The sequence below is a fragment of the Chamaea fasciata genome, unplaced genomic scaffold, assembly GCF_029207755.1.
Source record: "Chamaea fasciata isolate MVZ Bird 193981 ecotype frontalis unplaced genomic scaffold, bChaFas1.0.hap1 SCAF_20, whole genome shotgun sequence".
NCBI lineage: Eukaryota > Metazoa > Chordata > Aves > Passeriformes > Sylviidae > Chamaea > Chamaea fasciata.
Genome location: NW_027094105.1, coordinates 1,284,690 through 1,300,081, shown reverse-complemented (window position 1 = coordinate 1,300,081; position 15,392 = coordinate 1,284,690). Strand labels below are relative to the sequence as shown.

General features: G+C 60.6%; 1 protein-coding gene across 7 annotated transcripts in view; it reads left to right on the top strand.

Annotated features, from left to right (window-relative positions):
- Positions 1–11,919, top strand: part of RGS3 (regulator of G protein signaling 3) — a 77,042-nt gene extending 65,123 nt beyond the window's left edge. For 5 of the 7 annotated variants that reach the window (XM_066201030.1, XM_066201031.1, XM_066201034.1 and 2 more), the window contains 6 exons: positions 727–1,374; positions 4,875–4,948; positions 8,693–8,794; positions 9,603–9,664; positions 10,303–10,469; positions 10,559–11,919. In XM_066201030.1, the coding sequence (XP_066057127.1) occupies positions 727–1,374; positions 4,875–4,948; positions 8,693–8,794; positions 9,603–9,664; positions 10,303–10,469; positions 10,559–10,744 (1,239 nt within the window). In that variant the 3' untranslated portion in view covers positions 10,745–11,919. Of the gene's footprint in view, positions 1–726; positions 1,375–4,874; positions 4,949–5,831; positions 6,101–7,965; positions 8,591–8,692; positions 8,795–9,602; positions 9,665–10,302; positions 10,470–10,558 lie in introns of those variants that run through there. The other 2 variants (XM_066201037.1, XM_066201036.1) reach the window with 2 other exon arrangements.
- Positions 11,920–15,392: the final 3,473 nt, after the last annotated feature.

Sequence of the window (15,392 nt, the reverse complement as noted above, 5' to 3'; positions counted from 1 at the left end):
TCGCGGGCTCTCCCTGCTCACAAAAACAACCTTGGAGGTTTTTTCCCTTGGGTTTTTCCTTTTGAAAGATCAGAACTTGCTCAGGCCTTCCCTGACCGCAAAGAAACCTGGAAAAAACCAGCCCCCAAGGCTTAAAACCCCGTCAGGGGCTGGCAGGACTGGCTGCGGTTTTGTAGAGCTTGCCCAGAGCCCCGGGCTGAGCTGGGGCAATCCGGGGATGGGCAGAGTCCGGCGCTTCCCTTTGGCATTTGATAACGCGGTGCAGGAGGAGCCAGAGCTGTTGGACGAGCCGCTGGGTTTCTCTGCAGCCCTCGGGGAAAATCCCTGCAGGGCAGCAGCTCCCAGGGGACGCGCAGCCATCGGCTGAGCATTCTGCCTCTGCGGCTGGAGCCGAGCCGGCACTCTGGGGCTCCTCAAAACCCCCCGGAGCTGCCGGGTGCTGGAGGAGAGAGCTCAGTGCCACCATCCCACTCCTGCCAGCTGAGGGAACCTGGTGTTCCGGGGCTCAGGAGCAGGACTGGGTGCTGATAGAGCACTGGGTGGCTTGGCACCACCTGGGGACGTGGGGACGACGCCATCCCACCCCATCAGAGCACTGTTAGCGTTGTTCAAATCGGTGCCAGCCTTGTAGGTGGGGTGTGAGGAGGTGAAAGGCTCCCCAGGAAGGTGGCCAGAGAGATCTGGGGTGCTTCTGCTTTCATCCTTCTTTACCTTCTCCTCTGGCAGATGCTGGAAACGGACGCCGAGAAGCCGGGGCAGATGCACTCGGAGGATGGGAAGGCAGCAGTGGGTGATGTCCCTCCGGCTGCCAAGGCAGCGGCTCTGGCCGAGCCCTGGGATGCTCTGGGGGCCACCCAGGCTCCTCTCCCGGCGGAAAAGCAGCCGGTGGCCACCGCAAAGGGAGAGGAGCAGCCCAGCTCCCTGCCAGCCTTTGTTATCCCCGAGCTGCGGCTCGACAGCACCTTCAGCCAGAGAGCAGTGGGCACGGCGGGCAGCGCCACGGACGGCGAGGACGAGGAGGAGGATGAGGAGGAAGATGAGGATGAGGAGGACGAGGAGGAGGAGGACAGCGACGAGCAGTACCTGGACAGGAGCGAGCTGAAGCGCAGCAGCATGATCGAGACGTCGGGCGGGCAGCCCGGCTACACCCTGAGTGTGCAGGGCTCCCTGCGGCGCCGCACCCACAGCGAGGGCAGCCTCCTGCAGGAGGCCAAGGGCCACTGCTTCACCTCCGACACCACCCTCAACTGCTCCGACAGCCAGGGCACCGCCCCGCACTGGGCTCTGCCCTCCCCCAGGACCCTCAAGAAGGAGCTGGTCAAAAACGGCGGCTCCATCCACCAGCTCACGCTGCTCTTCTCGGGCCACAGGAAGGTACGTGAGCCATGGCTGGCCGCGGTGCTGGGAGAGCTCCGGGGGTGGAGGTGTCCTGCACCTGGGCCCTGTCTCCATGACCATGGCGGTGCTGCCTTCTGAGCGGTCAGGAGGGTGCCCGGCCCTGACAGCCAGCTCTGGGAGGTGCTTGGCACCGGGGCATGTCCCCAGAGCAGCGTGCTGGGGCCCTGGGTGGCCATTCCCAAGGCTGCATCCACCCCCTGCAGGTCCCATGGCCTGGGCAGGCGCTGCCTGCTGGGGCTGGTGGTGGCAGAGGTGCACTTGGGGGTCTGTGCTTGCACAGGACTGCTCCCAGCAGCCGTGGGGAGAGTCCCTGGTGACAGTCCCCGGTGTGCAGGGGGTGCCAGGAGCAGTGTGACCCTCTGCTCCCACCAGCCTTCTGCAGGGCTTTGACCACTGGGGGGGTCCCTCTCACGACAAGGCTGTGGTCAGCGGTGATGTGGGAGCCCACCATGCAGGAGGGGCAGCAGAGGCTGTGCCGAGGGAGCTCTGCCCAGGACTGGCCTGCGCAGTCCCAGGGGTCCGGGGTGCTCCATGAGCCCCCTGAGCAGAGCTGGCCCTGGCTGCACTGGTGCAGGAACTGAGGTGCCAGTGCAGAGATCATTCATGGGAAGCACTGCTGTTCCCATTCTCCCCAGGTGACACTGGCAGGGAGCTGAGAGTGGCCCCTGGCCCCACACCTTACTCTGCCCTGCCAAGCCCCCACCAGCTCCATCCCTGCCTCAGCTCTGGGTGCTGCCTGGGGCTCTGGTGCTTGGCACACGACCGCAGTCCATTGCTCAGGGTCGAGTTCCCAGCTCAGAATCCCGTTTCACAACTCAGGACCATGTTCTGCTGCTTGGGACCACCTTGCAGAGCCACATTCTGCCCCAGAGCAATGGGCTCCTTGGCAGGAGAGGCTGCTGCAGACCCTGGGGTTAAACCCATGCTGGGTTAACCCTCTTCCTGCCACGCTGCTTGAAAAGCCACCCTGATGCTGTTTCCTGGAGGAATTTTTGGGGTCAGAGTCCCTGACCAGCTGGTGAGAGCCCTTCTCAGGGTTACAGACTGCGGGGATGGGGCTGCTGTCCGCAAGGGAGCCCAAACTCTCTTGGAGACTGATGCCACCAATTGTGTGCGGGAGGAGAGGGGGGGTTCAGACCCGCCCTATCCCCGATGAAGAACAGCCACCCTTGTGTCAGGGTCACGGTCGCTGCCTGTCACACGTGCCAGAGAGGCGGTGACAGCGTCAGCGCCGGCTGAGGGCGTCCCGTTAGCGCTGCCGTGAGCAGTGCCCGTAAGGAGAGCTCACAGTGCCGCTGTGTGTGCGGCCCCGAGCCTGCAGCTCTGCAACCCTGCAGCTCTGCAACCCTGCAGCCCTGCAACCCTGCAACCATGCAGCTCTGCAACCCTGCAGCCCTGCAGCCCTGCAACCCTGCAAACCTGCAGCCCTGCAACCCTGCAGTGCTGCCCGAGCCGGGTGAGCTGTGTCCCTGCGGGGATCGTGTTCCACCCTGCCCCGGGGAGCCGCCAGCTGCGCTTCCTGCTCTCATCTGGGTGGATGTTTTCCCGCAGAGGTGAACGGAGCTCCTCCTGCGTTAAACGGTTCTGGTCCACATTAGACTGGGATTTTTGGGACAGGGATTGGGCAGTGTGGTGGCTGCACCTCCTGCAGCTCCCAGTTCCAAGCCTGCAGCAGCTCTGGCTGCTCTGGAGCCTAAATCCCTGCCCATGTGTTCTCCTCGGCACCCCTGCCTGTTCCTACTGCCCTGCTCCCTGCTCACATCACCCTGCTCCCACTCCCCCATTCCCACTGCCCTGTTCCCATTGCCCTGCTCCCATTGTCCTGCTCCCACTGCCCCATTCCCAGTACCCCATTCCCACTGCCCCATTCCCACTGCCCTGTTCCCATTGCCCTGCTCCCATTGTCCTGCTCCCACTGCCCCATTCCCAGTACCCCATTCCCACTGCCCCATTCCCACTGCCCTGTTCCCATTGCCCTGCTCCCACTGCCCCATTCCCACCGTGCTCCCGTTGTCCCGCTCCCCCTGCCCTGCCTCTCCAGCTGCCTGTGCAGGGCGTGCAGCAGCCAGGGAAGCCAGACACGGGTCTGAGCCACTGTGGGGTTGGGCTACTGCCGCCCCCCGCCTACACTTTGGGATCACTTTTATTGGTCTGTGCCTTTGAATAGTTGAATGAAACCTCCGAGCTTTTTGGAGCAGGATACTGATGCACAGTTCTCACATGGAATTCCCCCACCAAGCCGTCGAGCACTGGCAACGCCTGCACTCGGCGGCCTCGGCTTCAGGGCTGTCACATCCATCAAGGTTCTTGGTTATTTTCCCATCTGGGAGTGTTTCAGAGGGGCTCATTCCACAGCCCTTTTTAACACCATCGTGCCTGGTGTGCCTCCCCGTTTCCCCCCTTCCCGCGGTGGGGCTGGGAGCTGGTTGTTTCACTGGGCATTGTGGGGAGCGCTGGGACTCCTCGGGAGAGCTCTGCTGTGCCTTTTGTCCCCGAGCACGGAGCCTCTCCGGACAATGGCAGGAAGCCCCGGCCAGCCCGTCTGCCGGGGCCGGAGCGGCCCGGGGAAGGTGCTCGGCGAGGGCCGCATTGTTCGGGGCCGATAAACTCCGGAAACCCGGGCGCAGAATGGAAGGAAGTGTCCGAAACCTCAGGCCCGGGACTGCGGGGCTGAGCACAGGGTTCCCACGGCCCGGCTGCGGGGTGATGATCCTGGAAAGCGCCTGGCAGCCCCGGGAGCACGGGATGAGCTGGGGGCGGTCGGCTGGATGCGGGGCGGGATGCAGGGCTGGCCGTGAGCATCTGCAGCGTTCAGGAATGGATGGAATGCTAAACCCCCGAGCTATGGCGATCCCGCGGGTCTCCCTGCCTGGTGCCAGGCTTTGTGCCTCAGAGGCTCTGCTGGTGCTGCCCTGAGCTCACGGCACATTCCAGATCCCCTTGGTTTGTCCAGGTTGCCCTGGAGCAGAGGTCAGGGGGCAGACTTGTAACTGCAATGATACGCTTCAATTATAGGTGAACTGTTCTATTTCTCCTGCCTGGAGACTGCTGGGAACTCCTGATTGATTTGGGGTGCCCAGCCTAGTTCTGGGGGGCTCTTTGGGTGGTGGCAGGATCCCTGTGCCCACTCAGCAGCAGGACTAGGAGCATCAGGAGTGGGGCTATGAATGTCCTCCCTGTAGGTACCACTGTCAGCACCTTGAACCTGGAGGGAGCCTGGGCCTGTGGGGTCTCCTTGGATGCTCCAGGAACACCACAGGCTGAAGGGGGCAGAGGATGAGTGAGGGGAGGGAGGTTCCTGTGTCAGGAGCTTGTCCCATATCGTTGCCATCATGAGAAGGGACCCTGTGGGTGCCGTGGGTCTGGGCTGTGTGGTGTGGGGACTGTGGGGATGCTAGCCCTGCTGGTTGGTGACACAAAGAGACGCTGTGGGCATGTCCTGGGGTGATGACACTGTTTTTCTGTTTCCCCCCCAGCTGAGTGGAGCAGACCCTGAGTGCAGCTGTGATGAAGGGGATGAGACCTCCCGCAAGAAACGCAGCAGGAGCCTGTAAGTGTCACGTCGGGGGTGGCATCAGGGTGTGCCAGGGCTGTTTGTGGGGTCAGACACCTCGGCCGAGCCCCACTGGTACCAGCAGCCCTCAGGCTCCCTGTCTTTACTCCCTGACTTTTTCCAGCAGCAAAACCATGAAGTCAGGTCTCACTGCAGATGGAATTGTTTCCAGGGAGGGTGGTGGGAACACTGCCCAGCCCAGGTGGGAGCACCCCCTTCCACGGAGCCAGGACAGGGTGAAGACACCAGCTCTTGGGAAAAACAGCTTGCCCGGGTTCAGGGAGAGGACATTGGAAGCAGTGAAATCTGAGCTGGGGGCCTCCTTCCCGCTGGCCCCATGCCGGGAGGAGGAATGGGGAGGTTTCCCACCGCGGGTCGGGCTCAGCCGTCGCGGCACATCCGCGGCAGCGCGGTGGGAGCAGGGACCGCGGGGACCCCCGAGGGACACCGGCAGCCCCTCTGCTGCTCCCGGTAAGGCTTCGGGGTGCCAAAAAGCGGGTGCAAGCAAGGACAAGGCAGCCGTGGCCTTTGCTCTCCTCAACCGCAGCTGCAGCTGAGGAGGGGGCAGGCGCACGAGCGAGGATGTGCAGGAACGAGCTCCTGCAGACGGCGATCCGGCCGGCTGCCGGGGCCGCGGGGATGCCCGTGGCTGTGTGCCCCGTGCCCTGCGCCACGTGTGCCGGGCAGGTGGAGGAGCCACACGTGGTTCGAGCGGCTCAGGGTGCGAGGGGGCTGCGCTCGCAGCTGCCCGGCCTCGCCGGCTGTGCCAGCGAGCGGCACTGTCGGCCCGTGCTGCCTCATCGCTGCCGCCTATTTTTAGCTCTTTTTATTATTCCCCCCCCCAGCCCTGGAAATGAAAACGAAGCCCTTGCAGCAGGGACGTCCCCCCGGCCGCGTGGCAGCGCCGGGGGAGCGGGGCTGGCGGGGTCAGGGGCGGTTGCGGAGAGGGTTCTGCGCTCACCTTGAGCCGGCAGGGGATGCTCCGGGGAGCTCTTGGCAGCGCCATTGGCTGCGCGGCGCGGTGCCAGCCGGCTCCGGGAGTATTTATGGTGCGGGGCCCGCGGGTCGGCACTCGCTCCTCTCCCGGCACACGCTGCCGGCCCCGATGTACCACGCCATGGTGGACTTTTCCGAAAAATACCTGGAAAGGTAGGACAACCCAGCATCCTGCGAGGAAGGGGGATGTGCTGCCCACGGGATGGTCTGGAAGCAGCGTGAGGTGATGGTGCTGGGCCTCGTGGTCCTGTTGGGGTGCCGGGGCAGATCACTTTATAGAGGCAGCTCGGGAGTGAAACCAGCAATTTTTAAATTGAATTATTTTTGCTGTGGCATTTATTGTGCAGTGTGGCCGCAGCTGGGGGCTGTGCCTGCCTGTGGCTGTTGCCGCCTGGGTTAGTGCCACTCCTTTGCAAGGGTGTGCAAGAGGAGCAGCACGTGGAAGTTGGGGAACTTCCTTAGGAGGTGTTTGCCCGGTGTGTTCCAGCTGGAAAATCCAGCCAGGAGCCATGATCACCTGCCTGGTGTGGGCCAGCTGGCCTTGTGCCGAGGGCTGTGCTGTGGAGGTGGCCCACGTGTGTCACACAAGGGGTGTTCAGTGCTCTGCCAGCCCTGCTGGGTGCGGGGTGCTGCCCTGCTAAAGTGGGAACACTGCAGAAATTGCTGCTCGAGGCTGTGTGGGATGGCTCGTCCCCTGTGCTAGCCGGTCCCCGGCTGCCGGCGGCGCTGGCAGCGCGGTGATGGGAGGCAGATGGTGTTTGGAGCGGGAGGCTCCGTGTTTGGATCCGCTTCTCCCACGTTAGCGGGTGCCTGGCAGCAGCAGGACGTGTGTCCTGCTGGGATCACAGCCCAGGGGGTGTGGAGGCAGTGAAACTCTCCGTGTCCGTGAGGCTATGGATGGCACCAGGGACTGCGGGGAGCGATTGCCCTCTACAATCATTCCGTGGCTTATCGGACTGAGCCCTGGGGTTGTTGCAGCTCTTTTATTTTTCCCAGTGGTTGCTGTGTTTTACCCTCCTGGGACTGGAGAGACCTGTGGGTCTGGAGGATATCACCTGGGGTGGTGGGGTGGTGCATCCATGCCCTGAATCCCTCCTGTCCCCCTCGTGTTCCTGGGCATGGCTTGGCCAGGCAGAGGTGGCTTCTCTGAGCATCCTTGCTGTGTGACCTGTGGGAGATCCTGTAACATTAAATTTGCAGAATCAGAAAGAGCAAGAAGTGAAAACTGAAGCCGCTTGCCTAATGAGGTGTTGTCAGATAAGACGCTTCAGATTTAGAGGGCAGAGTCCATGTGTGTTGAGAAAGGACTGATGCTCTTAAGTTTTGATAAATGCATTATATCCACGGGCAGTGAAACACCATCTGTGTGCACTTTTATGATGAGATCGAGGAGAGGTATTTTAAATGGAAGATACTAAAAACACAGATGGAAGCTGTAATTCTTTCCAGTTACAAGGGTTCCAGCCACATGTAATTAAGATAGCATTATACTTGCTTCTCAATGAGTGACAGATCACTGTCATTGGGAGAAGACTACCAGGAAAGGGAGCGAGAAGCAAGGTTCAAGCGCTAAAACTTGTCATTGCCGAATTTTGGGGGTTTTTGGGAGGTGTTTGGTACCGTCTTCCCCGGGCCGCTCGATCCCGGTCCCCCCGAGCGTCGCTGTCCCCGCTGGTGCAGTGACCGCGCGGTGCCACGCGGGGGCAGCACCGCCCGTCCATCCCTGCCCGTGCCGGGGCCGCTCCGGGGCGCGGGGGGCTCCTGTTCCCACGGCGCTTCCCAAAAAACCTGTAAAACTTTGTGTTTTACACAGAGCTCCCTGCCTTTACAGGGCAGCTCCCCGGGGCAACCGCGAGCCCCACGGCCGTGTGTCCGTCAGTCTGTCTGTCTGTCAGGGATGCTGGAGCGGGGGGACCCGTGCGCGGGTGACAGAGCGGGGTGTCTTTGCCCCAGTGCCCTGCGCTGCCAATCCCGACCACCCCCCTTATGGAAATGTCCCCACGGCCATGCTCCACACGGGCTGGCACCTCAGACGTGTGAACACCCGTGGGGTGTGCGTGTGCGAGTGCCCGCGCAGGGGGGACACAGGGCAGCGCTGTCCCCGCTCTGCTCCTCAGCCCGCTCCGCCCCGCCGCCGGCCCCGCTGCCTTTCCGGGATGCCTGCGCTCTATAAATAGCCCTCGTAAATCCTCGCCGTGATTATTTTTCCCCGCCGTCTCTTGAAAGGCCCCACTATCCGCCCCGGCGCTGATTTTTCCACCTTTCCTCAAGTTGCCCCAGCAACGGCAGGGCCGTCCCAAACAGCGGCGGGGCTGACACAGCCTTTACTCACTCGCACGCTCCCCGGCCGCCCCACGCCGCATTTGAAGCTCTCCGCGCTGAGCCCTCCCACTTCCCGTTCCGCGCTGGCCGCTGCGGGCAGGAGCGCGGCTGGGACGGGCGACAGAGCGGAGCGCACGGGCTGTCCCCGCCGCACGGCTGTCCCCGCAGCACGGACCGTCCCCGCAGCACGGCCGTCCCCACAGCCATGCCCTTCTTCCGCGACCTGTCCAAGCCGCAGCCGCTGGAGTTCCACGCGGAGATGCTGCTGGCGGTGCAGAGGCCGCACACGGGCAGCCTGCAGCGCCGGCACACCATGAAGGAGTAGGTGGTGGGCGCGGGGCGCGGGCGGGACGCGCTGCCGGAGGGTCCCCGCGGGGCTGGGGGTCCCCTCGCCCGCCCGCTCACGCTCGCTCTTCTCTCTAGAGCCAAGGACATGAAGAACCGGCTGGGGATTTTTCGGCGGCGGAACGAGTCTCCCGGGGCCAACCCCTCCGGCAAGCTGGACAAAGTGCTCAAATCGCTCAAGTAGGTGCTGCGAGCGGGTGGCGTGGGGATGGGGGACCGTGGGGGCTTGGGGACGAGCTGTGCTCTGGAGCTCCTCGCCTCCAGGGAGGCTGTGTTCACCCCGTTTGGGGAAGCTGTGGACAACGTTTTTGTATCTGGAGGAGCATTTAAAATATTTTTTTGGCTGAAAATCTCCTGCTGGAGGGTGAGAGGTCCTGCCTGCGCAGTGGCACCGCAGCAGCTTGGGCTGGAAATTTACCTGAGAGCAGCGTTCTTCCAGTGCCTGTCCATGGAACTTTAACTGGCCAGAGAATGGTTTGAAAAACCACTCTGCTCTGGAGATGCTCCAGCAGCTGGAGACGAGCCCTCCCTGCTCTTGCTCCTGGCAGCTTCTCTGGCTGCTTGAATGGGGCAGCTGAAATCCCACTTTTCCGCAGCTCCGCATTACCCGGAGCGTCTCCAGTTCTTCCTCAGACACCCCAAGTGCCACAGCTGCCTGCACAGACCTCCTGGGCTTGGATTTTCTTCCTGCCAACCTAAAGGCAGCGGTTTCCTTTTGGCAGAGCCGCTGTGGTGCTGCCTGGTGCAGAACTCAGTTCTGCCTTCAGCTGCTTTGCTCGTGCCAGTACCAAGGTGGGAGCCAGGGCCAGCCCCTCAGGCACACAGTGTGGCTTTATCCTCTGGAAACGTTTAGCAGGAGGCTGGTTTGGGAGCTGGGAGCAGCCGTGCTGGGCTCACAGCCTGGCTTTTAATCCACTGGAAATGTTTAGCAGGCAGCAAAAGCAGCTTTTGCTGCTGAGCTTTGCCAACGTGCCGTCCTTTTTAACAGGCCCACTCCCGAGGAAGCACTCAAGTGGGGAGACTCCCTGGAGAAGCTGCTGCTGCACAAATGTAAGTGTATGTCCATCCCTTCTACTTGCGTTTGCTGCCAGGGGAATATCCAGACACGTGCCTGGATAAAGCTGGGATTTCCTCTGTTAATCCTTTCCGGTGTTTGGGGATGCACAAAGCAAAATTAGCCTCTCCCTTGTCTGCACCCCTCCTGCTCCTGCCTGGCCTGGGGGGAACTTGGTGACCAGGGCCAGGGAGAGCTTCAGGTCAGGGCTGCAGCCCCCCCAGCTTGGGGAGGAGGAGGCAGTGATCCATGTCTGTGCCCAGCGTGGGGCTGTGCAGAGGGTCCATGGAGCAGGAGCTGCTTTAGAACATCCCAAAGATGGGAGGACAGCCCTTCTCAGGCACCCCATCTTTTCCCCAGCCCAGAGGGATGGCCAGGGGATCCTGTTCCCCCCTCCAGCCCAGCCTCCCTTCTGGCTCTCCGTGCTGCAGCCAGGCTGGGGAGGCGGGTTCAGCTCCAGGATGGGCTGTGCCGCTGTGCTGGCCTGGCAGTGCCATCGCTGCCTGGTTGACAAGGGGGTTTCTTGGGCAGTGCAGGGAGGTGGTTTGGACTGCAGCTCCGCAGGAGCTGAGGGTCTTGTGGGGCTGTTCCCTGTCTGCGAGCGGGAGTAGAGCTGTGTCCCTGTCCCCCACAGATGGCCTCGCTGCCTTCAGGGCCTTCCTGCGCACCGAATTCAGCGAGGAGAACCTGGAGTTCTGGCTGGCCTGTGAGGAGTTCAAGAAGATCAAATCTCAGTCCAAGATGGTCTCCAAGGCCAAGAAGATCTTCGCTGAGTACATTGCCATCCAGTCCTGCAAGGAGGTGAGGGCTGGCTCCCAGGCTGATGTGTGGCTCCTGGCACGGTGGCTGCCTGGGGAGCTGCTCACCAGCCCTGGTTCCTCTGCCCACAGGTCAACCTGGACTCCTACACACGGGAGCACACTAAGGAGAACCTGCAGAACATCACGCGCAGCTGCTTCGACCTGGCGCAGAAGAGGATTTATGGGCTCATGGAGAAGGACTCGTACCCCCGCTTCCTCCGCTCCGACCTGTACTTGGACATAATCAACCAGAAGAAAGGCAGCTCCCCACTGTAGGCCCAAGGACTGTCTCGGGGCAGGCTGGGAGCTGCGTGTTTACATGGAATTGGGCAGTGGAGGCCTTCCTGGGAGCTGGTGGGAGCTCTTTGTCCTGCTCGTGCCCCCAGGCCGTACGGACGCGGGGCAGCTGAAGGGGCCGAGGGGACCAACAGGCCGAGCAGTCTGGTACTGCTGCACCACCCTGTCCCACCATCGCTGGTACGACGCCTCTGGGGTGGCCCCGGCGTGGATTTAGCCAGGAGGGAAGCTCCCACAAGACTACTGTGAAGCACCTGCCCCAACCGTGAGCGTTGCTGGAAGGTGGAGAGTGAGGCCAGAGCGGCGAGGAGGAGGGGTTCTCGCACAGGACTCTGGCAAGGGGACACCGACACAAACGTCGTCCTGGATTAAAGCCTTGTGAACTGGAGCAGCCCCAGGATGCTGCTGTGCTTCCCTGTGCTGTGTGTGGGGCCTCCTGGCTGCCCCGGAGCAGCTCTGGCAGGAACCTGGCGCTTCCTTGGCTCGTGGTGGGTCCCCCCGGGAGAGCGAGAGCCGGGTCCTTGCCCTGCGCTGGAGGTGTGCGAAGCACCCCCTCCTGCCCTCACCCCTTGTTTATTTATTGCCCTCCTGTAGCTGGACACATTGCTGTGTGATAGGAAACCCCCGTGTCCTCCCCATTCCCAAGTTACAAGTGCAATATTTGTGTGTGTCGCGGCCGAGTTCTCCGGCGGAGCGGATGCCTTTTTCCAGGTGTGTAGATTTTGTAAGGTAGCAGGTTTTGTGTGCCAGACCCATTCCCTGGCAGCGGGCCGCTGGGGGAGCCTGGTGTAAATATCAATATATCGATGCCCTGACGACGGAGGGGTTGGTGATGGAGAAAAGCAACTCTGTGCAGCAGCTGCTCTCCTGACTCTCTATAACAATGCTGTGTTTGGGAAGCAAGGGTCCCTGCTGGCCCTGGCAGGGCAGGATGCACTGCCTGCCTCCCAGTTTACAGTGCAAAGCATCTCTGCAGCTACAAAAAAGCCTACATTGTCATGGTCATAGGTAAATAAAAGGAGAATATAATTTCTTGTAGCTGGCTTTTGTTCGTGCCGTGTTTGTCAGCACTGGTGGAGCTGTGCAGGCCTTGCCTTGCTGAAGAGTGTAAAATCCTATTATTGTGTGGCTAAAGAAGGGAAAATCTGGTTCCATGAATTTCTGAGCTTTTTTTTTTTTTACGATAGAGCAGCTGCCAGATTGCTCCTGAGGCCAGATCTGGGTGTAGGAGCAGAGTTTTTCCCAAAGCCAGACTGTTCCCAAGGACAGCGGTCGCTGTTAAACACAGCAGGGCACGAACCTCTGACCAGGGAAGTGCCCAAACACAGCAGGGAGCTCCTGCAGCTCCGGGTCCCTCTGGGGACACACCAAAAGCAGCAACAAAAAGCTATTCCAGGTCCAGGCACAGCTTGGCAGGGCTGCTCCTCCCCAGCAAGGGCAGTGCTCTGGTGTGGGATGCAAATATTTTGTAAAGGCTGTTCAGGGAGCGTTTGGTACCTGAAGTGTCACCTGGTTGTGGTTGGCCTTGGCTCAGGGGTGTGACTGTGGTGTCACAGGGCTGTGCTGGGCTGTGGTGTGGCTGCCCAGAGTGCTGCTGGTGATGCCCAGGGATGTGTGGCTGCCCCCAGCCGAGCACAGCTCTCCCCAGCCAGTACCATCTCCTCTGGGGAGCTGCCTGCTTTCCCTTTTCAGGCAACCTGCAGGTGATGCCAGGCCGGGACACTGAGGCAGAGCTGAGCGCTCTGCTCAGGGCTTGGCTGCAGACAGCAGGGTTGGTGAGGTGGCTCTGCTGGTGGCTGTCCTGGAGATGCTGTTGGCATTGCAGGGTCAAGGTCCATGGATGGTGTCCCAGTGATGACCCAGTCACTGACCCCGGAGCTGCTGGGACCCAGGGGGTGGGTGCACCCTCCCAGCCGCCTCCTCCAAGCCAGACCCTCCGTATTCTCCTGTCATTGCCCAGAGCTTTCATCTCCTCTCCTTCCCAGCTGGGAGGGCGTCCCTTTGTGTCTGGACTCAACACAGATTTTCTTGCACCCCCCCCCCCCTTTCCATCTGCACTCTCCTGAACTCCTCACTCCATCCCAAACTGTCAGTGTTAGCAGACTTACAGCAGGGTCCCTTCACTGCCCTCCCCCACCCATTTTTCCGTGTCCACAGGTTCACTGGGACACCCACCTAGGGTCTGGGCTCGGGGACTCTGCAGGCACTGGGGAGCTCGGTCCCTGCTGTCACCTTCTCCCTGCCCTGAGCACAGCCCCAGCAGCCCTGGTGCATCCCATGGTGCTGGTGATGCCCAGGAGCATCCCACCCCATAACCACACTGGATTTTGAGCCTGCCTTCCCTCCAGGAATTATCCCAGCCCAGTAAGCCAAGCAGGCAGGGAGGGCTGGAGCTGCTGGGTGATGTGTGGGGTGAGAATCTGGTGCACGACTTTGATCCCTGCAGGGGACAAAGGCACCGTGGGGGTGGAGAAATGGGGACATGGGGTGACTCCCTGGAAACAGCCCTGGGTGAGCGGCAGGAGCTGGGTTATTGCTGTAAGAGAATTTATTGCTGGGTTCCAGGCTGGCCTGAGTCACTTGGCAAACATCATCCCCATGTGCTCGGGGACACTCAGTTCCCTGGAGAGACAGGCCGGGGGGAAAGCTGGAAGTGCCATGTGCCTTTTCCATGTTTTCCCGGGGATGGCCAGTGCCCCCTGCACAGGACAGGTCTCCGAATGAACTCAGGACTCCTCGTGGACTCTGTGATGACACTGAAGCCACAGCTTTGTCCTCTCTGTGCTGTGGGAGAGGGGCTGTGACAGCTTCTCCAAGACTTTGTGCTGCACAGCAAAAGGTGTGAGGAGCTTGGAGCATCTGCATGGGACCTGGATGGGGGAAGTCATCCCGTTTGTTCTGGGGGGGCATTGCTGGGGAGGAGATCCAGCCCCGCTGCCCTGAGGGGACACAGGGAGCTCTTACAGGGACACTGAGCTTACAGCACAGAGGGGGAAGAGAAATGTCCTTTAGCACAAAATCAGATATCCAGGACAACATCCAGTCCTGCCAAGAGAAGAAATTCCTGATTTATCGATGCCGATGCCACAAGCCTGCATGATGGGAATGGGAATTAGGTGTATTCCTAATCTGAGCCACAGCCTCAACCCACCTGGCACTGCTGGAGGGACATTCCCATGGCAGCAATGCTGGGATCACAGGGGGTCACCTGGCTGGGGATGGCCCTGGGGGAGGAGAGGGGACATTACCTGCACTGAAGTCACCCATGAAGGGTGACAGCAGGAGCTGCTGCCTGTCCCGGGCTCATCCCGAGGATCAGGGATGTGGGGAAGAACTGCCTGTGGACATCGCTGGGGCTGCAGCCAAAGGGAATTTCCCAATGTGGAAACCGGTGCCTTCCAAAATAGGGAGGGCCTTATCTCAGCAGATAACACGGATTTATCTCTGGGCTAAAAATTAGTGGTTGCTGAGTTGCAAATAGTCACAACTCAGCCGTGTTTGTTGTGTGCAAACAGGGCAAAGTCCACCGAGGTGCTCCTGGTTCATCCATGGGACAAAGCTCACCCGGCTGAAGGCAAAGCTGCCCGGGGAAGGGACTTTCGTGGGAAAATGGGAATTACCACCAGAAAAAGCTGAAAGGTTCGAAAGCAGACGTGATTCTGGGTGTGAAAAAGGTAAAGCGTCCTAAGGTCTTGGGTTTAACATGATGGTTCCCTCACACCCTCAGGGATGAGGAGGTTGGGATGAACAAAAAGCACTTGGAGAGGTGGGAAAATGTCTCACCTGTCCCAGGTGATGACCTTGACCCTTCAGGTGTCCCTCAGTTCAGTATTTCATCAGCTGCCTGACGTGGCTGGCAGCCAGGGATGGGTGCTGGGGTCACTTGTGATTTACAAAAGCAAAGGAAGCTCTGAATGTGGCAGCTGAAAATGCAGCTCAAGCTGCTGAGCACCTCTGGGGTTGAAGATTTATTGGGAGAAGGCAACGAGGAGTGTGGTCATCCCAGGTGAGCTCTTGCAGCACCTGGGCTGCAAGGAGCGTCATTCCAGAGCTGGCTGGAAGCCAGGAGCGTAAAGCTTTTCTCTTATTTCTACAGAAATAGAAGTTTGCCTTTTTTGCAGGTGTGTCCTGTGCCCCAAGACGCTCCAGCACTGCTCAGCCTTCAGTGGGCTTCTCCAAGGCACCCATCCTGGGGGACAAACTTACCCAAATAAACATAACTTTCTACTGAGCAAGATCATTCCTTGGACCCCTGATAAGGCAAATATTCTCAGAATAGAAGCAAGGCTGCTTTCCAGCCACAGACTAAACACAGCTCAGCAGTTTGATACAGAAACCACTGAGACAAGAATTCTCTGCCTGGAGTAAACAGCTGAGCTGCTGTGACAGCCCCTTCACCCTGCTCAGGGCTACGGAGGCTTGTCAGCAGCACCGTGAGCTCTAATTTGGGTGGCTGAGATGTCCAGGAGCTGTCTGGAGACCCACCATGGGAACACCCAGCCGTCTGCATGGCGGGGATGGAGGTCAGGCTTGGTCTGGGCTTGTCTGGGGACTTTGGCGTCCTCTGGGTGTGATAAGGGTGAGAGGGTGCAGAGTGTTTGAGAGCTCTTGTCCTTCCTGGTGGTGA